Raw genomic sequence first — 24,743 nt, 5'->3', positions numbered from 1 at the left:
AAAATCCGAAAATTCAATAAAAATACCATAAAAAATAATTAATACTCTAAAAATAAATAATAATATAAATTAAGATAAAATACAGAAATAAACAACATAAATCCTAATCAAATCTAAAATTTAAAAATGTACTAAATAAAAATAGATAAAAACTATTAAAATCTAGCAAATCACAATAAAAACTCATAAAATCCGGAATTAATTAAAAATCCAAAAATTCAATAAAAATACCATAAAAATTAATTAATACTCTAAAAATAAATAAAAAATAAATTAAGATAAAATCAAGAAATAAAAAACCTAAATCATAATCAAATCTAAAATTTAAAAATGTATTTTTTTTATTAAGGAGAAATAAGGTAAGGAAAAATCAGGGCACATGTGGCACGTGGGGCCAAGGAGAAAGAGCTTACATGTAAAATATTAGGTGAGAATTAATCTGGGAGCGACACGTCACTAACTTGGCCTATGAGAGCGACACGTCATGCTAGACGTTGTTCTTTTCTAATATATATAGATTAATACTCTAAAAATAATTTTTTCTTCAAATTCGAAAAATTCAATAAAAATAAATAAACTCTTTCTTCACCTAAAATTTATTTCCATAACAAATATTGAAACCGATTATGAGGAAGATAACTCGAGTATGCAACTTGCTTCATGTGGTCCTAATAATTGTGTAAGTGTTTGACATAAATGTTGTTGAGTAATTAGATTATTTTCCTCATCATCTTTTGATATATTTGTTAGAATGATTTTCTATTCTTATAGCTATGACTAAGGAAAATATATCCCTACTTGCGTTGTTATTAAAAAAGAATACATACCCATCAAACCCTCATCCTAAATCATCTTTTCTCCTGTTGTCGATCTGTTACGATAGTGCTGAGTTGATATGAGAGTATGGTGTTGTCTTAACAACTTATGGTGTTCTCTCAGCCGCATTCAGAAGTGTAATAAAATATGTAGTGCTGAGATTTTTTTTGAAAAAGCCAAAATTTCATTAAAAACAGCACAAGGTGTGCAAACAAATGATTACAATTTTCATGGCCTCAAGCTTAAATAGAACTAAGCACAGGCAACCAACAAGTAAAGATCACGAAATTAGCAACCAAGAGTTCTAGCTAATAAAAGATACAAAATCAGTAACATGCTTCAGAGATATATGACAACATCATCTCCCTTTTAGGCACTCAGAAAAACCCAGTAAAGACAATATAGACCTTAACCCCCATCATGCAAATAAGAGGTTCCTCACTCCATTCATATAAAGATGATTATATATATATATATATATATATATATATATAAAAGAAAAGAATTAGATAACTTCTCTACTGTTGACACGTGCTTCCTAATTCTAAAACAAATATTGAAACCGAATTTTAAAAAATTTACTCTAATTATCTAAGATTTAAACGAATACGCATAATCACATTCATGATTAATTGTTGTATCAAATACAATAAACATATTCTCCGTGCAATGGATGAGAAAAAAAACACTGTAATTCTAAAAAATCAAATCAAATTTTCAAAAAATTGGTTATTACAAACTTTGATTTGATGCACAAAATTTGCTTTGATTCAAATTAGAAAAGTTTCCGTTTATTGTCTGTATTTCATTTCACACCTACACATAAAAAAATTGAAAACTTTTATTTTAATTTTAATTTTTTTTCTTACTATTAGCACAAATGTGTAAGTGTGAGATGTGTTGAGGCTGAAGGTAGAAAACCAAAACCTAGTTCCGCCTCCGTCTCTGCCAAACGGTAACCTTGTCGCCGCCGCGCCGCGCCGCTACTCCGTCGCGGCCATCATGGAAGGGTTGAAGGTGTCGAAATCGAAGTTAACAGTATACCTTCATCCTTCCAAATCCAAACAAGTCTCCGAATCCGTTCTCCGCGAACTCAGCTCCATGCTTTTCACGTACGCTCTCGCTCTCACTCTCATCTCTCTCAATTCATCATCATCATCAACGTCACTGTGATTACACTGTGTCGTTGTTGCAGGTTCAGCGACACCTTCGACGGCGTCGTATTGGCTTACAATGTGAAATCACTCGACCCGTGCTCCAAGATCATTCCCGGCATTACCCCCTATTTCGGTGTTAAATTGAAGGTTGATCTGTTGCTTTTCTCACCCAAACCAGACACGTTCTTAGGTACTATTCTTATCTCTCATTCTGTTGTTGTTGTTGTAATCAGAACATGTGAATCAATTAATAGGGTTTGTGTTTTTTCAATTTCAGAAGGAAAGGTTCTGAAAGTTACACCAGAGTCTATTCATGCTGTTGTGCTTGGCTTTTCTTCTGTGGTTATAACTGATAAAGAAATTAGGGATGAGTTCATATACAGGAAGGTAAGTGCAGCATGTTTAGGATTTTAGACTATATGAAATGTGACCTGTTTAGTAGTGCTGACTGCTGATGTAGCCTGTGTTATTTCTTGTAGAAGCGCGGGAAAGATACGTTTGTGAGCAAGTTGAACAAGCGACATGTGATCAAGGTTGGAGCCATGATTCGCTTTTCAGTCAAGAGGTGGGTGACATGCTCATAAATTGCTTCTAATTAGAGCCATGATATAATTATTTTGCTGCATAAGAATCTGTTTTGATATCATGTTAGGCCTCTCGATATGTTTGTTTTTGAAGAAACTAGTTAGGTACCCGTGCACGGGCAAGGGTGATTTTAACCGAATTTATTATTTATAAAAATTATGATTCATGTGTACAAAAAGCACACTCAGTATTTTCATGTTAGAGATTGCTTCCCCCTTAAAATGGCATCTTGCGTGCGTTTTTCATCCTGTGTCATAATGTACCATGCCAAAAGATACATTTTGTTGTGAAGAGAATAATACATTAATGTGTCAAACATGACCTCATGAAGCTTATTTATTTGATACATTTACAGTTGGAGCAGCATTTTTTTTTCTGTTGGTAGTTAGCATGTTTCTAAAGGGATGTGCATTTATAGTAATAGCAGTATTTATTTATTCATGGAATTTAATTGTGAAGAGCTTTACATGTTCTGCTGCTTGTTAGCCTTCAAGCCAGTTTAAATTTTTTGATTATTACGTTGACTTGGCACTTTCTTGTTATACAGAGTTTTACAATGATCCTGGATAAAATTTAAACTTATAAGAGTTATGAGCTGAACATTTGATCACATTATTAATTTTTGCAGCTTTGATGAAGAGATACTTCATGTTTATGGATCTCTGATTCCTGATAACACAGGCAGCATGCATTGGTTGGATAAGAACTTGGAAGATGATTCGCATACGGACAGGTTTTTCTCTTCAAGTGTATTTTTAGGTCTATGTTTTTAAAAAATATCTATGTTTTTCATTAGCTGTCTTAAAAAATCTGTACAGGAGTGCAAAGAAGAGGGGAAGTGAGGAACAACCAATAATGCTTGAGCAAGATGCTGTGGATGGAGAATCTTTAACCTTGGAAAGTGTCCAAAAATTAAAAAAATCTAAAAGGCATAAAATCAGAGAGGAATCTTGAACTTGGTATTGGAATTTTGTTTTGTAATGCAAACTGTGTTCACAGGTAATTTATCTATTTTTTAGTTAAAGAATTATATAAGAAATGAATAGAAATTTGATGATTATGATGAAGATGTCCTGTTTGGTGACTCAGTTGCTGCATTAAGTGTTTGACAATATATCTTTTGCTTTCATAAATGTTGGAGATTTAAAAGCGTCAACATGTAAATAAAGGAGCTGTGTTCATGTTTTACAAATGCCTGCTTCCAGTCCTTTATACTTCCTGTGACACCCTTCCTACCTCGCAATAGGATTCTCTCTACCATGATAGAAAAAATATTTCAAATAGAGAAGAATTCTTTATATACCCATCTATATTTCTATCTTTTTTTCATATAGGATTAGAGAGAAAGAGAAAGTTGCAGCACGGGTAGGATAGGATGTCCTCCAAAACAGCAAAAAATAAATACAAGGAACAAGAAAACAATTCAAGAGTGATGAAGGCTGCTCACTCTTTTCAAATCTGAAATAGCAATCTCTTTAGAGGAACATCAACGAAATCTATCTGATTGACAGATTAAGACCTCCAATTAAGGTGTATGCACACAGGAATAAGAAGGCCGCAGAGGATCAAAGCTTCTGAAATAGTATAACTAAGTGTATAGTAACTTCCTCATAACTGTCTAAGTGACAGCTGTAGTTAGTAAGGATGTGATTTGTAACAGAATAAAAGAGGGGAAGAGGGATAATAGGATGGTATTACATTTGTAATTGTGACTTTTGGGGGGAGCACTGGCCTCTCAAAAACCAGTATCTGTAGCATTCTTCTACCATGGCCAGATCTGCTACTGCAGTTATGTGAATTTAGGGATTCCTTACTAATGCCAGTTTTAGTATTCTTGTGTGGTCCAGTTCTATCAACTGGTATCAGAGCTTCTTAGCAGGAGCTGTGGATACATGAAGGATACTGATGTGGTCAGCAAGAAGATGGTGGGGGGGGGAGGAGGAGGTTTTAAGCTATTGAGAGCACTATGGGGGCTGATCAGGTAACCCATGATGCAAGATTCGAGAGGCTTATGATGGAAAAACCCACTTGCATGGTCGCAGTGTGAGAAAACCTGCGAGAAGGAATTCAGTCACAGCAGAAGACAGACTCTAATCAGAGGGAGAACGGGTCACTGTTTGGACTCTAGAGAACACTTGAATTTTCCATATTTGAAGTAGGGAGGATGCTTTTAGGTGTGTTCAGAAGTTGGAGAGTTTCTTCTGAGTTAGAGGAGCATTGATGCTTTCAGAGAAGAAGGAACTAAGGTTGGAGGATGCAGAATAATCGAGGAAGATACAATAGCTGAGCAACTTCCTATGCATAGCATTGTGGATTCCTCCACAAATTGAAGGTTTGGGCCTGGGGGACTATAAAGGGTAAGATTAAGAAGGTTGTGGGGAGCCTTCCCTTAATTTCATAGCAGCAGAACTGCTGGAGGATTTAAAGTCATGTGGAGATGGGGTCTTTTTTAAATTGCAATGGAAAGCCTAATAAAACTTGAGTCTTCTTTTTTTATGGATCCTATCGGGTGGTATAAAGGGTGGGGAAAGTTGCTTACATGATACAACTGCCTGATCAAAGGAGAGAATGAAGTTCTTTTCAAATGGCAAAAGCTACTGGATTGGGAGAACATTTGGGAGCTGGCATCTCAGATTAAGGAATCATTCCCTTCTTCCTCCTCGAGTGCAAGGTGGGTCTTCTAAGGGGTATTGATATATTAAAACCTCTAATTAAGGTTGTGTATGTGTGTAGGATCTAGGAATTGGGCACGCTTCGCCACTTCGTTCTATGATACCCAACTCCCATCTTCATCGATTTGGGGAAACCCGTGGGGAATCCATGTCTACCTTATTTTTTAATCTCCTTCCTTAATTTTATATTCTTATTCGCTTATAGAGGATAGATTTTTGGGTCTATAAGTGTGGGGGACAAGGGTAAAGGAGAGGAGGTTAACTTTACCCTTTTTATATATAGTTAGTGTTGGAGATAAATGTAGATACATTTTCTATTTCTTTGTTGTCTTTAGGCTTGAGAAGGTTCTTTATCCTTTTATAGAAAGTGTAAACTATGTGTTTTCTAGGTACACTGTGAAGTATAATATTATTTATAAGTATAGGTCAATGGCGTAATATCCCATAGTGCATGCCACAATTGGATGTTGTGCACCTTACAGGCTCGGGTATAAAAACACTATTGTATTTGTCCTATGCTCATTTATCTGTTGAAACATTGAAACCAACCTTTGGTCTTGTGCTCGTAATATTTTATGGTATTGGCTCTATCTGAATGATAACTCAGAAATGAGGCCTTTTAGGATTGTATTCTTATCTGAATTCAAATATTTTTCATACTTCTAGCTGAATTTAGATTTCCAGCATCTATATTTAGGTAGCTTTACTCTATCTTTCTGGAGATTTATTAATGGCTATAATCTGATTATGGGCAAATTGGTAATGCAGAGTAGCTAAATTCATGGATGGCTGTGTTTGGACTTGCCATCAGATGTTAAGTATATTACATATTCAACGAACATCCGACAGGAAAGCAAAATTTTCATGTGTTCATTGATAGGGGATGCTTCAACCTCTGAATTTCTAAAGGATTTTGAAAAGTAGTTGCGGTAGGAGATAGATGCACCAATTTTTTCATTAGGTCATACTTTCAGAAACTGTGACGATAATCTGAGGGACATTGGTTATGTTTACCATGTGATTTGAGCAGCCTTAGGGGCTTTCTTTTTCTTTTTATGAAATTGCAGGTTTGCTATCTTTTCCTGTTAGTAACAGCTTGAATTTTGTAGGAAGTGGAATCTATCCGTGTCACTTAAGCCCCCCAATTAGAAAGATGACAAGAATGGTGGATTACTGACTTAAGTTTGAAAATGTTACTTATTTATCAGATAGATAAATACTGAAATGGTCTTCAAAGTTTCCATTTGCTTAGATTACTAGACATAAGGAGCTAACAACTGGAATGTGTAAATGATTTTTACAAATCATAGTGCTCGAGTCTGACTGTCTGAATGCTATGTGGTTCATAACACTGAAATGGAAATCCAAGCCTTTCCTTCTGTTTTAAAACTAAATCTTTTAAGACCAAAGCTATGTTCCCACATTATCAACCTAAGGAATCAGTTAGATATGTTTCATGTTTTTTTTATATTTTTTTAAAACAAAACAATGTCCTCGTCAACATTAAGTTTGAATGAACAGTTTTAAAATTTCAAGAAATTTAAGTTTCTAACAAATTAAATTGTCACATTTTCCAACATGTGTTTTGTTCAGGTGGCATATGTCTAATTCTTCTTAGATTATGTTTATATTTGTGTATTATGAATGAAAAATAGTCAGGTTGGAAGTTAATCTCACCCTAATTGAATGTTTCTGACTTGAACATGATTCCTTTCATTGAAGGATAATTATTGAAATTAAATCAAGCAAACGTTAAAGGAGGCTTGATAGTTTGTGTATTTTTTTTAGGATTTTGTATCTTGATTAACCAGAACCTTAAAGAAGGTCTTTATTTAGTGAGTCCGGAATCAATTCTCGACCTCCGTGTTTTTCATGATGAGACATCTAAGATTACACAATTCTTGCGTTTTCACATGATTTGCTTGAAAAAAAATATCTTTTAATGTTTGAAGAAGCCAATTTTGTGATTTTTTTTTGAAACATGATTTTTTTCGATGGTTTTTTGACAAAATATTTATTTGTATTTTTGATATAGCTTATATTGAATCTATGAAGCACATACACTTATGAGATATGAAGTGTCCCAGTGTCGGACACCGATACGATACTGACACTCGTATGACACCGACACGATATGTGCCAGACACTTCTTTGCAGTATTCAAATAAAATATTATTTTTTTGCAGCCCGGACACTTGAGCCAACACCTCTTCTTAGCTCGAACACCTGTACACTTATAGTTTCAAAAAAAAAAAAAACATTAGAAGTCAAACCATGAAAGAAATCACATTTTTCACTTGATGAACTATAGCTGAAGGTTACACTTTTCACTAGTGATCAAGAACGAGGTGAAAACTATTAGATAGATTAGCTCTTTTTTGTTTTAGTCAAAGAACCTTGTAAAATGGTTCATCTAAGTATTTTTATGAAGCTCAAAAATTGATTTCATGTTTTCTTTGTAAAGAGACTAACTTATATTGACTTCGAGAATGTCAATATATCTATCTACACGCACGTAACACGCGCGCACACACATTTATGTATATAAGCGGTGTTCCAATGTCCTACCTTTTGAAGATTAGATATGTCAGGTTGTTAGTGTCGTGTCACTGTGTCAGTGTTTCATAGCTTTTTGCCAATGCGCTGATGAATTATGCAGATTTGGAAAGTGTTAAGTAGGAACATATAGAAGTGCAATTTTCTTTTGTGAGCATGTACAGAGTTCATAGGCTGCTTTGTTCTAAGTGCATAGGAAAAGTTGCAAGGTTCATATTCTGATTACACCAGTCTCTCAGACATCTGTCCATTCCATTTGAGTTACTTGTTTTCCTTGCTCATTTCCTTTTGAATTGGTCCGGGACCCTAGCTCTGTAAAAATATTGAAGTTACCAACTACTCCCTCTGTTCCTATATATAAGTCACAAATAACTAATTCTCTTAAATTAAGAAAAGTAGTTACTAGTAATAAATTTGTAAAAAAAATGATTTACTTTCCTAGATTACTCTTATTTACTTTCCTATGATTTTCTCTCTCCAAGTTAATACTTCTAAAGTTTATCATCTCTTTCATATTAAATATGAGGGTGAACTTGGAAAAAAATATTTAATGCTTCCTAGATATTAGAAAGTGACTTATATTTTGTAACAAATTTTTTTCAAAAAATGTCACTTATAATAGGGAACGGAGGGAGTATACTCTAACATATTTTGAAAGTGTTAAGTAGGGGATCAACACTAGAGTGCTTGGAAAGCAAATACTTATTGCTAATTTAGCATTTATTGGGTTAACGTTTTGCTCTAATTGTAGGAGTTATAAGCTAGTTTCTTTTCTTGTCTGTCCTTATTTTCTATCGCTTTCTTTTGCTGTTCTATTTATATTGGATTGTTGCACTCCTAGTGCTTCTCTTTAATACATATTCTTTGCCTTAAAAAAAAAACTACATGAAGATGTCTGTATGATTTATTGATTTTAAGAAAACACAGAACAATGATACATGTTACCAAATTTAAGAAAACACAAAACATTGATTTATTGATGCTCTCCTGTTCTGTCTTTTGCCTAGGCATTTTGTGTAAGGGGGGTCAATTTCAAATGTCTGTGTTTCAATTGTGGGAACTTCTTCCTTGTTTACTTATTAGGTGGTCTTTGACCTTTGGAATAAAATTATCTTTGAATTTTCAAAAAAAGAAAGTGTATTGTACAAGAGATATGCTGAATTGTTGATGGAATTGGTATTGAGATTTCTTGAATTGTTAACACACCACTTGGACTTGGTATTGGGAAGGCAAAGGCACTAAATCTGTTGGGAGCTTATTTGACATCCCCTTGCTTTTTGACTTAGGATTTCAAAAACTTGCTTTTTTCTCCCTTGGTATAAGCTTGAAGTAAACTGTTTATGTGCTATGTAAGTGTTGTTAGGACAGCACAATCTTGACGTTGACTATTGGCCATGAGATATATTAAGAATTCTGATTATGATCTGTTTTTAATTCTAGGAAGGTCATGGACAAATTTTTAGTAAAGAGAGCAAGGTCATCAAGACTGTAAGTGCTGTTAGGACAGCACAATCTTGACCTTGATTTTCATTCGATGTGCTCATTTGAAAAATTTGAACCCCTTGACCCCGGGTCTTGGATCCGCCACTGTATCTATCTACACGCACGCAACACGCACGTAGCACACACACACGCACATTTATGTATATAAGCGATGTCCCAATGTCATACTTTTTGAAGATTAAATGTGTCAGGGTGTCATTGTCGTGTCGTGTCAGGGCTTCATAATATTGAACTAACTTAGAGGGAGAAGAGACAACACACAAAAAAACAGGAATTAACTTAAGCTCTCAGCACACAGCACCCACACATTCACTTTCACAAAAAAGAAACAAAGAAAACGAAGCCAAATCCCAACACACACTCACCCAAACCAAGACACACAAAGTCACAAACCCTATTTCACTCAACAGTAACACACATAACACATGTTCAGATGGCGGGCAACAAAAATCATTACTTTTTCCTAGGGATGGCAATAGAGCCCGAACATGGGGGGCATGCCCGAACTCTAACCCGATTTTACAGGTAAACCATGACATGATTGAGTTTGAGTTTCATATAGGTGAAACCCGCACCCGAATCCGAACAATATATATGAAATTGCAAAGCTACTCTTACATATCATATTGACAACTTAATTTGTTAACAATTTGATCATATTTGAACATTAAGGTTGTAATTACGGTTCTCGCACATGACGGATGTGGAACGCGATGCTGGGACAACCGGTTCGACAATTGACTAACAGTAACAACATAAACTTTAAAAAACAGAAGTAAACAGGACACAGTAATTGTTAACCCAGTTCGGTGAAACTTCACCTACGTCTGGAGAGTTTTCACCCAAAGAAAGGAAATCCACTATCTCAAGATTCAGGAATTACAGACACTCATGAACACCACAGTTCATAGTTCACTTCCTAATCTACCCAGTGTATTTCTACTTAGTATCTTAACCTAAGTATGAGAGCCCCTCTCACTTTCCCTCAATCACTGCCACAGTGATTGGTAACAAACAATCAACAATCAGAGTTTGAAGAATCAAAGAACACAGAACACAACTTTGCTTTATAGAATCAGGGAGCAAAGTTTGTTCACAAGAAACAAGGACAAAGAACAATGAACAACCCTAAAACACTTGATCTCTCTCTATTAGCTTCGGTGATCTTCAAGCTTTAGGTCTTCATCCCTTTTTATATACTTTAGCAGCAGCAGCAAAGACACTAGGGTTTGCTTGGGTTGAAGTAACAGATTGCAACAACAAAACAAATCAAAACTGAATCTCCAAGATATTGTTTTGTTTTTCAAAAGTAAAGATAGGAACAAATCTTTTAACAAAGATTGTTTCAACAAATAACAACCCACAAATAAAACCCTTCTGGAATAGCTACTTGAACCGCAAGTAACTCTAAAACAAATCTTCAAGAGATCTTCAAGGGCCCACAAAATCAAACTTAAGCAAAGGACTGATGTCCTAGCTTCACGAAATCAGATGCCACGACATCTGCTTCGACAATCAGTTGTTTTTGACAAAATGCATGACAACATGTAACAACAAAGGTATCATATATTTTGGCAAAAAGATGTAAAAGGTTTTTTCACAACAAAATAATACAAGTTGCATTTTATTTTGCAAAAAAATCTATACATCAAATTATGTTATGACGTGAATTTGAGGCTACAACGGTTTTGAGTTTGGGTTTAATATGAGAGTTTGGGATAGGCAAAACCCGAGCCCGACCCGACCCGTTGTCATCCCTACTTTCCCCCCAAGATTTCACACACATAATACATGTTTAGTGGGGACCAAAAAGCATTACTTCCTCCCTAAGCTTTCACTTTTGATTATATATTATTGAGTTGTAAGACGTGCATACTTTACCATCTCTTACAATTCATTTTCACCTCACTTTTCTTTCCATCATTTTTCCCCAAGTTTTCACTTTACACCTTGCACTCCTCAACCTTGTAACTTCATTAACACCATTCCCTTCTTGGACTCATTTATCTAGAGCAGTTCCTTTCTCCACTCTATTTACTCCCTTCAACACCTTCACCCAGTGGAGGACCTTTGTTATAAGAGGAAGGAGCTAGGGCTCCCCCAAACTTTTAATATATATATGTTCACAAAAATGGAGAGTGAGAATGGTAGTAATAAGGAGACTACTTATGCACCACCACATCCTGCAAGTGCACCACCTATAGTTTTTTTTAGGATTTTGAATTTCTGGGTTTAAGGATTTGAGTTATGGAGGAAGTGGAAGAAAGTGGAAGAGGAAGAAGATGAAGGTGGAAGAACAAAGACTAAAATTGATTAAAATAGACTAAAATTGATGTGAAAAAGTACACGTGTTCATTCTCAGCTGACTAGGCTTGGCACTAGACCGTTGACCGTTCAAAATTGAGCAAAAAGACTTAATTTGATTATAAAAGAATTTTAGGGATTCAATTTGATGTGAATTTTTTTAGGGACTCAATTTGATTCCCTTTATAATTTCAAGTACCAAAAGGTTATTTAAATCTAAATCAATTAATCAATTGGATTCAATTCTCACCTTCCTTTTTTATTTACTTTCATTTATTTGACTTTTTTTAGTTCAATTTTGATGCACTGGCGGTTTAAAGTTTTTTTACATCATCAACCAATTAGATTACTTCAAAGATTTGTCATGTCGCTCACTTTAATTAAATAAAAAATTCATATTTCCCACATTCAAGAAATTTAATTGGTTGACGGTGTAAAAAAACTTTACACCCTCGGTGCATCAATTTTTTTTATATTTATGCTTAAAACAAAATATCAATTTTTAGTGGACACATTAGGAACTTACAACTATTTTTGTATTTTCAACTTTTTATCTATTTTTATATTTTGTTATTGTTAGGATTTTTTGTATTTATTAAATATTTTTTATTTCCTGATTTTTTCATTTTTTAAGAGTTCACTAGAAAGAAGACAAATAGTGAACTAAATTAATTTCTTATTTGTATTTTTCGCTTTTACTTTATTTAAGAAAATTCACCCTGAACAAAAATAGATATCCACACTATATTATTAAATATTTTAAAAAATATAGATTTAATTATCACTTATTCGACCTACACATTAATTACACTTATCCCTAAATAAGATATGCATAATATAAATAAAAAGTGATATAATAAATGATGTGATAAAAAATATGAAAAGAATGAAGTGTGAATATATCTAAACTCGAAAAAACTCGCGATCAAATGTTCGAAGTAGTTTCATACTTTCATCACCCCTTGAAATTTGTTACGTGGCTAAAAGATCATGGGGTGCTTCGGCTTCCCCTAAACAATAACATGCACCTGCTTTCAGCCTACAATGGCACTTCCAATTTGGTCCCACTATTCCCAACATTAACAACTTCACTCTTCATTGCATTCATTTGATTACAATTTTCAATCAATCACCACTCTCTTCTCTTCTCTTCTGCTTCACAATTTCAGGGTAACCCTCTCCTACTCTTATCTCAAACCACCACTGTCTCTATAATCCACAACACCATTGCTTTTGTTTTCTTGTTTTTCATCAAACAACAACAACAACCTTAGTAGTATCAGTGATAGTTGCTTCATTCCACTGTCTTATGTTGTTGTTGTTGTGAATTCAGGTCTTGTTCTGTTCCTGCAACATGTCATCCACACACTCTGAAGCGGCGAAGCTGGAACAAATCATCACCGAGTTCTTCGCCAAAAGCCTTCACATAATCCTCGAATCAAGGGCAATCTCCGCTTCATCGCGCAATTTCAGCACCGTTTCATCTCCCTCTTCGTCCTCATCATCATCTTCAAGCGTGAGGCCGAGGGATAAATGGTTCAATCTAGCGCTGAGGGACTGCCCCGCCGCGCTGGAGAACACTGAGCTATGGCGGCACGGGAACATGGACCCAATTGTGGTGGATGTGGTTCTGGTTCAGAGGGATCAAACCCTGAGTTTTTCTCCCAGAAGGGTTCTTCCCAGGAGTTCTTCTTTAAAGGAAAGGTACCCCTTTTGCTGGAACACTATGATGGATAGGGAAGAATTAGGGGTTGGGGTAGAGAGTGAGAGGGTTGTAGAGAGATGGGTTGTGCAGTATGAGAGCAGAAAACCCACTAGGGATTCTAATTCTGGTAGTAGAAGGTCAAGCAATACTTCCTTACATGCTTTGTATAAAAAATCAACTTTACTTTTGAGGTCTTTGTATGCTACTGTTAGGCTTTTGCCTGCATATAAGATCTTTAGGGAGCTCAATTCCAATGGGAAGATTTGTGCTTTCACCCTTGCTCACAGGGTTTCCACTTTTGTTGAGCCCTTCACTAGTAAAGAAGAGGCGAAAATGCTCAAGTTTGGGTTCACCCCTGTGGATACCTCTTCTGGAAGGCTATGCCTTTCAGTTATGTATTGTCCCTCGGTCTCGGATGTGAGCTCTGAGCCTTCGACTCCTATGTCCCCGCAAGTTATAACTGATTATGTTGGGAGTCCAATGGCTGATCCTTTGAGGAGGTATCCATCACTTCCTGTGGCAAGAGTGCCATTGCCCGGCACTCCGTCGTCATTGCCATCTTCAAGGCGGCATAGTTGGAGTTATGACCATTGTAGAGCATCATCTCCTTCGAATAATTGTTCCCCTTCACCCACATATTCAGAATCAAACACATCTGTTTCCCTTGCTAGTTTTCATTGCTATCCACCCAACAGTTTGCCTCCTCATCCTAGTGGAATGTCCTTGCTTCATAAGAAGAATACAAATTTCGACGATTATAACCCCTCACCAAGCTTCTCTCCCTCTCCCTCTCCATCACCTCCCATATACAATTTGGGATCATTAGCATCAAAAGCACTTTTACGCTCTGAAAGTGCTCCCGTCTGCATACCTAATACTAAAGATTCTGATTCCCCTGGATACACTGATAGGCGTAATTTGCCTCCATCCTCTCCGCGTAGAGGTTTGAGGAATGTGATACAAACATGCACAACAACTGAGAAGGTATGCTGTATCATATACTAATCGCGGTGAATGTTTTCTTTACTCAAAGTAATTGATATTTCACCGGTACCTTTTTGCTTTGTGTAGTTGTTTTCTCTTGGAAAAGATGAGTCTCAGAAGTATTCTGGAGCCAAGATAGTAGCTAACAGCTTACCGCAGATTTCATTTTCCAGGAGCTCTAGCAGGTCTTATCAGGATGATTTTGATGATACTGATTTTACTTGTCCTTTTGATGTGGATGATGATGATATAACAGATCCTGGTAGCAGGTACTTTGTAACTGAAATTCATTGGGATTTATGCTTCATTACATGTTAATCTTGAACGCTAGATCTCTGCTTTGTCAAAAGTAGCTGATGCTTCATATTGTGTTGTTAGAATTCCTCATGAGTATGATGTAACTGCTAGATAATTACCATATATTAGTAGGCATTTGTTTGTTATTGTCTTCAGTGAGGGCGAATCAGGTTGAACACGAGTGCTACTATCCTACTGTGAGATGAGGTCATGACATCCTTCTGGTCTGCTCATGCTGTATGGGCTGTCTTGTAGTACTAAATTTTTTGTTTTCAACTACTAATTGCTTTCCTGTGAGGCTATGAACTTAAAAGGGGGTATTTACCAAGGGGAAATTGATGAACAGATAGAAAACAAAGTGAAATAAAAAATAAGGGAAATTGTTGTTCTTTATTTGTTATGGCTGAATGCTGATTTACTGCCTCCACTTGGAGGATCCAACTCTATGTTTCTCACTTCCAATTCAGCTACTGCTTAACACTTCCATATTCTGATTTTCAAAAATATTTGGCTTTATCTAACTAGTAGCGAAGACTTTTATTCGTATTTTTATAATTATTTTTCTTCAAAAGATGACCTGTCTGTACAATTGCTTTTTGAAACTGAATGATTTTTATGATTTACTTACAGTGATGGCAATAATATTGAAATGGCCTGGATTCACTATGCTTACCATCCTTTATTTTGCCTCATCTTCTGAACTCTGAAGTGTATTATTGGTATTTAAGGCAATTTATTTTCTTCAAAGTAAGAGATTGATGTATATTTGTAGTTTGAGTCTGCTGGTTTCACCCTTTTCTTTTTTAATGGACTACTGTAATCCTATCGCTTAAAAGTTCAACTTAGATATATTGTACTAATGCGCTCATCCTGTTCTCTCTTATACTGATTCTTTGGTTCACAAAATTTTCATCTATTCTGGCTGATTGTATGTAATAAAGCCACTTATTTTCAGAAAGGATGTTAGAGAGGATTGAATAGACAGTGTTACAGAATCACCATGATGATTCTGTTTATCCTTATTCATATTTGATTTGAATAAAGGAAGAAAATGTTCATCATTTGTCCACTATTTAATGTTGAAGTAGATGGAGGGGGGGGGGGTCCTTTCGACAACCTCAGTCTTGCCATGCCATTGATTCAGAATTCCACATTGTCAAACAGGGCACATCATTTGAGTAACTAAATGATTCCTACAGCAATAGAAGATTTTGAACATTTTTTTATATATTTGGCACTACATGGTTTCTTGGTAGTAAGAAACGTCTTTAAATTGTCTGTGGTTCAAAACTCTTGACCTTCTCAAACCAAGAAAAAATAAAGTGTCCAGTTGATATAGTTGTTTTGGGGGGATGGGTTTTGTTTGTGGTTAGGCTTCAATCCCATCTATACGGTGGATTTGTTTTTATTGAATAAGAAAATTTACTAGATAGAAATGAGGGAGAAGTACAGCTAATGGGAGGATAGAATACCCTCCAAATGCATAGGGAAAAAAGATAAAAAGAAAAAGAAAAATTATATGAAATACTAATTAGTGCAGCAATGCTGCCGTATCTCCGCATATTTGAAATGGAAACTTCTTTGAAACAATCATGAGTAGAACACATGAGCGAGGCCATTAACATCGTCCAGAACAGGTAAGGAGTAGATAGGAACTTTTGGACATGGGAGCTCACTACCACTTTTTAACTTTATGTGAGGGTTGGAGGTTACAAATTTGACATTCATCCACATCATTGAAAGTAGGGAATCCCTGACAAATGGAATACCACTTACGAGGAAGCATCCTAATTCCTATCTGATCAGTGGTGAATTCTTGCTCAGTTTAGTACTTTAATGTGCAGGAAATCTCCCATTGGCTGGAAGGTCCATCATATCCTTTTCTAGCAGCACATTTTATTTGGGGGGGGGTGTGAAATCTGGGAAATAATAGTGTCATGTATGATGTTTTATATAATCTATTTATTGATAGTAGCAGGTTCCTTTTCTCCTGGGAATTCTTCAATCCTCATTATAACGTCACTTAGAAGGGGCACTTTCATCACCGCTCCACTTGGCTGCTATCGGCTGTTTTGCTCTATAATCCAGAAGGAATTGCTTTATCAGATATAATTTAATATAGTTGAGAATATAAAAAGTATCCTGATCCTGGCTATATATCTCTTGTATTTGTATGGCCTTCTCATTTGTACTTTGTAGTAGGAATTAGTTTTTAGATCTGGTTGCTACCTTGCTGGTATGGTATATCAAAGACAACAAGAACTTTACTTGACAAAATGCATTGTGTGTTGTATCTTCTCAGACATTTCATGTAATTTAGTGACTATTTTAAATCTGTCAGCTGGTTTTTACTATGCTACCATTAAGAATTGAGTTTTGCATAATAATAGAAAAACAGAAATAGGAAGATAGTTATTTTGATTAGTTTGTAATCTTATGCTAGAAGATTGGGTTGGCCAAGCTGGGTTAACATTCTGTTAATTACTTGATACTTGTGCTGACTACAATTGAAATCCTTTTACATCTCTTTTTAGTTGAGTCAGGATTTTAAAAAGTTTGTTTGTAGAATCTGGCAATATTTTCTCAGTTTTGTTGAAATATGTGTCATAAAATGTGCCAGCATTTGCCTTTTATTTAGAATTTTGAATATGCTTTCTTGTACTTGCATCAGAGCGGAATCTTTTGATCATGGTCAAATAGCTGAGGTGCTTGAAGCTGGAAAATTCCTTCCTATCAGAAAGTCCCAAGATGCTGCAGTTGGTGCACTTGTACATATGTTGAAGAAAGCGGCACCTCTGCATCAAGACTTCTCGACATCTGAACACTTGTCACCGGGCACACGTCCCGAAACCTTGAGCAATAACAGCATTCAAGAGCCCAATCAGGTTGTAGATGGGCTAAATCAAGCGAGCATCATGTCGACAATGAATAGGAAAACAACAGCTGATGCATTGGAAGAGTTCTACAGTTACAGAGAGATGAAAAACTTGTTACTTATGCGCGGCAGTAAGCAACAGATATAGTGCACTGCTTCTGCTGTGTAACATGCATATGCAGATGTTATAGCAGTAAAACTTGTACAGCTTTTCCATTTGACAAATTGGGTCACCACCTCAGGAATCTGTTCTTCCTTTTGTAAATACATGTGAATAAATTACTTTTTGTTGTTTAAGTTTTGATCTAAATGATAATAAGCCTTCTGGGGCACATCACACTTGGATAAAATACATGAAATGCTTATGGTTACACTTGGGCATCCCAACATGAAAGATCTGCATAACGTTCATAGTTCAAAAGCATTGTCACTGAGTTTTGAGACCCTAGTCACTGCCTTTTCATGCACAATTGCACAAGTAGTTATTGTATCTAATTTGATGTTATTTTATCTTCTGATCCTAGATGCATTCGCTTTTGTAAGCTTGGAAAGTTATTGTTGAATACCCCATCAGAAAAAATAATTAATCTAAAAGAACATGAGAAGTTCAAAGTATTAGTAAGGATCAAAAAAAAATTGTTCAGAGAGAAAAATCATTTTGTCACCTGGTATACAAAATAGTGTGGTTGTTATTTGTTTTTGCTGTGTGATTAATCATCATAAGAGAAGCATAGTATTTTGACCAAAAAGAAAGAGAAGCATAGTATTAGTGTCACATGATTGTATTCAATCAATTAATTCAGTTACTGCTGTAATAGTTAAATCTTGTTGTCTGGTCCTCCAAAAAGTAACTAGTTGTTAGTTAGAACATAGAAAATCAAGCATAGAAGTAGAATATAGGTGCATAGTTGTGAATTGTGATAGTAGAAGAAAGCAATTGGATAACTTTCCTCTTAACAAAAATTTCAGTGTACTCTGGCCATCTATTGTGATAAGATAATCATAATAAATGCTCCTTTGAGCATATCTTCTCCTCCATAATAGAATTAATAATTTTAAGCTTGACTTGTTCTATGTTTAGGAAAAGGTAATAGCTAAGTAATTGTACATTCATCACATTCCAGCAACATGTCAAATTGCTAGACTCAAGGCAAATTCCAGTTCTAATTAAGTCTACAGTGTTCATAACCAAAATTTAAGTTCAAAGTTCAAATATAGGAAGATGTTCAAGTATTTATCAGTTAATTCACCAACACTTGACTGTTAACTTTAATCGAATCCAGTTTGTTTCTTTTTGTTATTGAATTAGGCTATGTTTAGATACTTGTTGACATCAATTCGGATAAACGTTAGTATTTACTTCGAAATAAAAAATGAACGAAATTCTTCTTATAAATTAAGATAAAAGTTCATCCAAAACGCATTCAACTGATATCCAAAAACACACTCATTGAATCTTTTAAAATATGACATATAAACCTCTTCTATAAATATGTGCGTGTAGCACAGTCAATTACTGCAGAATTTCACACTCTGATTCTACTCTTTTCTCACAAAATCTTATACAGTAGTTGTCCTTTTATCTCTGATATCGTTCATAACCTTTACACTTATTTCCCCATAAATAAGAATTGGTATATCTCACCAACCAGATCATGAGAAATAGCCGACATAGATCAACATATTTTTCAAGTGTGGCAAAAAAGTGTGTTGATACATATCCAGATTATTGAAGACAAAGCACGTGCATCACATTTGTTTATAATTGATCACAATTCACAAACAACAAAATCAGCAAAAGGAGATAATCCATTCATCTCTAAATCTTCATACATAGATATATAATTATTGTTTTCCCACTGATCTTTTAATTTTGCTCTTACCCTTATCTTTCTCTCTTTCATGAATATGCAGGCCAGGGGTCCACAACAACAATGACCATAGTGAGATCCAACACACCATAATATAGATATGCATCCAGGTAACAAGTTGCAATAATCGGATAACAAAAAGAGCAAAATAGTAAAAGCATACTTGTGCCGTTGTACGGTCCTCTCAATAAACTTGAGATTCAGCTTTTCGATTAGTCTATGTTATTTTCGGTTCATGGATTAGTCTATGTTAAGTGTTAAGACTTTTCATTATAGTTTCACTCTCCAAATTGAGAACTCCAATTTATATGATACAACATAGATTTCACAAACTAGAAAACCGTTACAATTAAAGTTATTTTTTATCACTCAATTTTTTTTTCCAGGGTTGTCCTTTGCACGGTCAATTATGCACCCGCATGTCCTGTAGCTCTTACTATTTAAGTTATTCTTCAAAGACCATTACAATTTACGTGTGTCACCATATGACGAGGGGACCGTATGTCCACATAACGGGACCGAGAAAAAGAGTCTGATTTGCTAATCAAATTGAAGAAAATAAAAACAATTAAGTAGGTGTATATATATATATATGGTACAACACATGTATAGTCTATAAGTGTTAATCATATTCAAACCGGAACATCTACTTCGTGGCATGGCTAATTCTTTCGGTGGATTGCTTTTATTAGGTGATTCAAACTTGGGACTTTACTTAAGTGGACTAGAGAGATGTGTCATATGAACCACCCACCAGACCAGCTATTTTCTATAAGAAATGTTACTTAGGATTTCGTCTTTTATTCGAATTATCTGATGATTAATTAATCTATCATTATTTTAAATATAACTCATGTTACTTTGTTTGTACATATGAACTAATATAAAACAATTTTAAAGAATCAAACCATAAACATATCTACCAATTCAGAACAATGTAAAACTAAAATTAAGACATTTTAATTTTTTTTAGTAAATTATGTGGTAACTTGAATTTTTTTTTGGTGGGGTACCCGTATTAAGTAATTTAATAGACTATTATAATGTTATTCAAGGTAAATACTACATCTTTAGATTTTACTTCACTTATCAATTAATTTTATCTCATGAAATTAATTTTTTAATGAAAAATAGACGAGTTGTGGAAACGAATGATGGTGATGGAGATGCACGTAAAATGATCATCGTTGATGGATGAACAAAGCTCAGAAAACGCAACTCACATATTTCACGTCCCTAAGAATGGAACACAACATTACTATGATATAACAAAATCAAAATTTTAATCGATATATGAGTTTTTATTATTGAACTAACTCATTTTTTGTACCGCACCTTAATCTGACTTAAGGTACCAAATCAAGCACCTTTAATTTTTCATCTAAACATATTAATATAGACTGTGATACACTTCCTCCTCGTATAGTTTCATGATCATCAAAGTTATACTTTAATTCAAACTAGACGAGTCAGCTAAAAAATGAAAAGAAAAGCAAAGGAAAAGCAACCCCTACTCAACTTGTCTCCACGTACCTTGATAAGTTTTATAATATCTAATCCAAATCAAATTCAGAACGTAAGTACTTAATTTCCACCTTGAATAACCGATTTTAAAGCCAAAAAGTTCAGTGAAGACAAACAGAATCAGATTGAGATCAAATTTGGCTTTTACATTTAGCCAATTTGATCAAATTTTATGCATAAACTACATATCCTGCTTTATTCAGGAGCCACAAGTCAAAATCCCAAGAGATTGTGAATCTAACCACTTGCCCATGATGTGAAAATCTCAACACTATGTCTTACATATGCCGACGGAATATATACAGCAACACTTTAATTTGGATATTATAAAAGTATAGTATTCTGATCTGATAGACCACTAACATATTGCAATCATATATTATATACCAAATATGCACAAATACAATAGGGTTGATAATGATACATACATGGGATATATGTAAGTTGAGGTCAACAGGTGCACATAGACTAAGACTAGTATATGAAATTTAACATACAGATACACTTAACTACTGAACGTGTTTGATTATATGATTGGGAGTTCCATAATCAGTTTTGTAAGAAGATATAAAGTGTAACTTTTAGAGTTATTGTTTTGAATTTTAGGCCAACATATAAACACGCCGTATAAGTGAAGTACTGAATTCCCAGTATAGTTTCCTGCATTCACTGAAGTCAAGGCTCAAGGTTATCTGATTTTTATACTCTGATTTATAGAGGTTATTATACATTTAAAATCAACATATTTAAACCACGGTCCTCCAATCAAAATAAAACAATTGAGGTCCCTTAACTTAAGTGAATTTAGAATTCCCACAACATCCAAATTTCTTTAAGTGATGGGTTCTGCCGTTCTGATTCTAAATGTTTGGACAAATTGTAAATGCCACTTGCCTCATCACAATCACAACTTGACCTGTCATATAATGAGGTTTTGACAAAACAAAGATAATAGAGTCACCTAAGATTCCCATAAAACTAAAACAATCAACTAAATTTGATTAGAGTTGACAGGAGGATCAAATTGCAAATCAACATCATATAGCCAGGAACTTCCTTTTTAGAAGCAGTGAATAATCCCATGACCATATTGTAGGAGTGGAGTTCCACCCTAGAACCTTCATTCATTGCATAACATGACTAAGTGAAGGAAAAGAAATTGCTTTGGGCAAAACTCTTTCCAGTGGGCAAGCATAGATAAGGCCAGTTGGCTCATATTAGAGCTCAACCTTTTGGGACCCAAAAGATGGGACATGAATGAGCCTTGAAATTAATCAAAAAGCACATATTTCATTAGGAAGCTTTCCTTCATGTGCTGGTGGGTCCTTGAGGGAACAGCACTATAACATACATGAAAAACAAGTATATACTCTTCATTGTGGGATTAGATTACTTTCAAAATGAAATAAATAATGATACATTAATTTGTACTTAAAAAAAACTTAGTACATGAAACTAAACTGCCACGCGGCACATCTTGCATTGTGTAAGGTGGGATTGAAATTGAGTGGACCCCATTTTGATTAGAAAGGCAACTACAAAAGTTTCATTGGAGTATCCATATAATAGTCCATCTATATCAACAAGAACATAGAGGTAAAATAGTTAAATACCTCATTATGAGCACAACCCTTATTATGAATATTCTATATTTCAAGCAACCAGTTACCAATTTGTAATAAATTAACAATTCCACATTGCAATCAAACACACACACCACATGTGAACTTTCCCTCAATATAAATAGTCACTAGAGGCAACCTCAGACAGAACCCCAAAACAAACTCATCAAACAAACCTCAAACAAAATACAAAACATGGATTCTTCTACTTCCTTCACTTCACCACTCTTACATGACCTTCTTGAAGGATTCCACTCAAGAAGATTGCTCCTTCAAGCAAACCCCCCAGCTTCAACAATCAGCCATGATTCAGAAAAAGCATATCTTGGGGATGGTAATTTTGATGCAAATGTTATTATGGTCCTCTCAGTCCTGTTGTGTGCTCTTATTTGCTCGCTGGGTTTGAACTCCATCATAAGGTGTGCACTAAGATGTTCCAATTTAGTTGTCATAGGTGACTCAGTTACCAACTCTCCAACTAGAGCAGCAAACACTGGAGTCAAGAAGAAAGCTCTCAAGACTTTCCCTGTAGTAAGTTACTCTGCTGAACTGAATTTGCCAAGTTTGGACTCAGAGTGTGTGATATGTTTGTCAGAGTTCACCAATGGTGAAAAGGTGAGGATTTTGCCTAAGTGTAACCACGGGTTCCATGTGAGATGCATTGACAAGTGGCTAAGCTCACACTCATCATGCCCCAAGTGCAGACAGTGCCTTATTGAGACTTGTGAGAAGATTGTTGGGGCTACTACCTCATCATCTCAACCTCAACTTTCTGTTGTTGTGGTCACACCAAACCTTCTGGATCCGGTGCTACTAGAAACAGTTGTGACCATAGCACCACTCGAGCCGGAGGGCATGGTGCGTAGCTACAGGGGAATTAGCTAGTTTAATTAGTATATATAGTCCTTTTTTTTCTATTCCAATTACATTGTGGTTGAAGTTGTGGAATTGGTACCATGGCTTGTGAGTTTGCGACTAGAATGCCTCTGATTCTAGTTCTGATCACTAGTCACTCACCCAACTCAACCATAATCAATTATTGGTGAAGGTGTACATAGTGTTGAAACTAATTAGTTTAACACCAACCCCACTAAATGTATAAAAGTAGTTCAATTTTGATAACATGTTTGGATCCACAATTTGCATTCTGTTTGGAACTGCTTTAAACCATTCAAAATCAATTCTCCGTTGTAAGTTATTCATAATAGCTTCTCCCATAATTTCTTCTTCAAAATAATATATTTAAGATGAATGGCTCAATTCAATAATTCAAGCTATAGATTATTTTAGCACCAATGTTAAGATCCCGAGTTGGCAATCACTATGGCAATCCCAAGTCTTTTTAAGGGACCAATTAGTTAATTAGGGACTGGCGGTTGTTTTCAGGAAATATTGTTTGATTTTATTAATGTTTATCTAACAATAGTTGACTTATTAATTTTGTCTTATTTTCAAATATTTGTTTATAGGAAGTGAATTATAATATTTTTAATATTTTCATGCACAAAGTATTTAAAAACAACAAAGAAAGTTTAGACAATGTTATAGTTATTTACCCAACCGGTCATAGTAGTTAAAAGTAGTTGTTTAAACTCAAAAATTGAAAGTTCAATTATCAGGAGTGTCATTTTTTATGAGACTTCTATTCATTACCACACTCTTGTCAAGGCACCAATAGAGAAATTAGAATTTACCACGTTGAATTTAACGTGGATCGGAAAAGCTGGATTTTGACACATTAACTTCAAGATGGATACATGTTGAGTTTAACATAAATTCAAATGCCCACATATTTTTATATAACAAGTGCTTATTGTATTATTATGTTATGAGTTTATTTTACCCTTCAAAAAATTTCGATTTCTTTCTTAAAGTGAAGAAATTTATAAGTTCTTTTGAAATTATTTCAACAAGTTTTAAAATAAGTTTGTGAATAAGTGTTTATATAATAAGAGCTTATTGAGATAAGTGTTTAATTAAGTTATTTACTCAAATATATTGATAACTTATACCCCCTGTTTGGAATGGTTTAGTTTTCAGTTTTAAAATTGTTAAACAAATGCCTCAGCCCAAATTGAGTCGAGCATCCCAGGAATAAACCGGGTCCCCTCTAAAAAGGTGTGTCGCTCGCCCAACATGAGTTGAGTCGTCCGCACGGAGAGCGATTACTAACTACTAAGGAAATATGTCTCTAGCCTAACACCTTCGAGTGGTCGTCCTAGGTTCGATTAGGTGTCCTCACTCACCACCACCATGCAAGGCCATTTTGACA

General features: G+C 34.9%; 3 protein-coding genes across 4 annotated transcripts; all 3 read left to right on the top strand.

Moving 5' to 3' along the window:
* Positions 1-1,693: 1,693 nt before the first annotated feature.
* Positions 1,694-6,471, top strand: LOC130712159 (uncharacterized). The gene is made up of 7 exons (XM_057562000.1): positions 1,694-1,928; positions 2,012-2,163; positions 2,251-2,360; positions 2,453-2,538; positions 3,187-3,291; positions 3,377-3,557; positions 5,999-6,471. The coding sequence occupies exons 1-6, from the start codon at positions 1,819-1,821 to the stop codon at positions 3,510-3,512; spliced, it is 699 nt and encodes a 232-aa protein (XP_057417983.1). The 5' UTR covers positions 1,694-1,818; the 3' UTR covers positions 3,513-3,557; positions 5,999-6,471.
* Positions 6,472-12,599: 6,128 nt separating this feature from the next.
* Positions 12,600-17,827, top strand: LOC130712147 (autophagy-related protein 13b-like). 2 transcript variants are annotated; one of them, XM_057561993.1, is made up of 4 exons: positions 12,600-12,763; positions 12,927-14,282; positions 14,370-14,551; positions 15,210-17,244. In XM_057561993.1, the coding sequence occupies exons 2-4, from the start codon at positions 12,948-12,950 to the stop codon at positions 15,277-15,279; spliced, it is 1,587 nt and encodes a 528-aa protein (XP_057417976.1). In that variant the 5' UTR covers positions 12,600-12,763; positions 12,927-12,947; the 3' UTR covers positions 15,280-17,244. The 2 variants fall into 2 exon arrangements, with proteins under 2 accessions (XP_057417976.1, XP_057417971.1); XM_057561988.1 differs by lacking the exon at positions 15,210-17,244 and adding an exon at positions 17,251-17,827 and having other exon boundaries at positions 12,612-12,763.
* A 4,779-nt stretch (positions 17,828-22,606) lies between these two features.
* Positions 22,607-23,610, top strand: LOC130712137 (RING-H2 finger protein ATL78-like). The gene has a single exon (XM_057561979.1). It carries the CDS (start codon positions 22,667-22,669, stop codon positions 23,354-23,356), a length of 690 nt encoding a protein of 229 aa, XP_057417962.1. The 5' UTR covers positions 22,607-22,666; the 3' UTR covers positions 23,357-23,610.
* Positions 23,611-24,743: the final 1,133 nt, after the last annotated feature.

The sequence above is a fragment of the Lotus japonicus genome, chromosome 1 (genome assembly GCF_012489685.1).
Source record: "Lotus japonicus ecotype B-129 chromosome 1, LjGifu_v1.2".
NCBI classification, from domain to species: domain Eukaryota; kingdom Viridiplantae; phylum Streptophyta; class Magnoliopsida; order Fabales; family Fabaceae; genus Lotus; species Lotus japonicus.
The sequence above is the reverse complement of the archived record's forward strand: the minus strand, read 5'-3'. Positions and strand labels throughout refer to the sequence as shown.

Excerpts from the sequence above, each read along its gene's own strand:
- LOC130712159 (XM_057562000.1), top strand. The coding sequence starts at position 1,819 with ATGGAAGGGTTGAAGGTGTCGAAATCGAAGTTAACAGTATACCTTCAT. Across the intron at positions 1,929-2,011 it reads CTCAGCTCCATGCTTTTCAC|GTTCAGCGACACCTTCGACG; the intron begins GTACGCTCTCGC and ends TCGTTGTTGCAG. Across the intron at positions 2,361-2,452 it reads ATGAGTTCATATACAGGAAG|AAGCGCGGGAAAGATACGTT; the intron begins GTAAGTGCAGCA and ends TATTTCTTGTAG.
- LOC130712137 (XM_057561979.1), top strand. The coding sequence starts at position 22,667 with ATGGATTCTTCTACTTCCTTCACTTCACCACTCTTACATGACCTTCTT.
- LOC130712147 (XM_057561988.1), top strand. The coding sequence starts at position 12,948 with ATGTCATCCACACACTCTGAAGCGGCGAAGCTGGAACAAATCATCACC. Across the intron at positions 14,283-14,369 it reads CATGCACAACAACTGAGAAG|TTGTTTTCTCTTGGAAAAGA; the intron begins GTATGCTGTATC and ends TGCTTTGTGTAG. Across the intron at positions 14,552-17,250 it reads ATAACAGATCCTGGTAGCAG|AGCGGAATCTTTTGATCATG; the intron begins GTACTTTGTAAC and ends TACTTGCATCAG.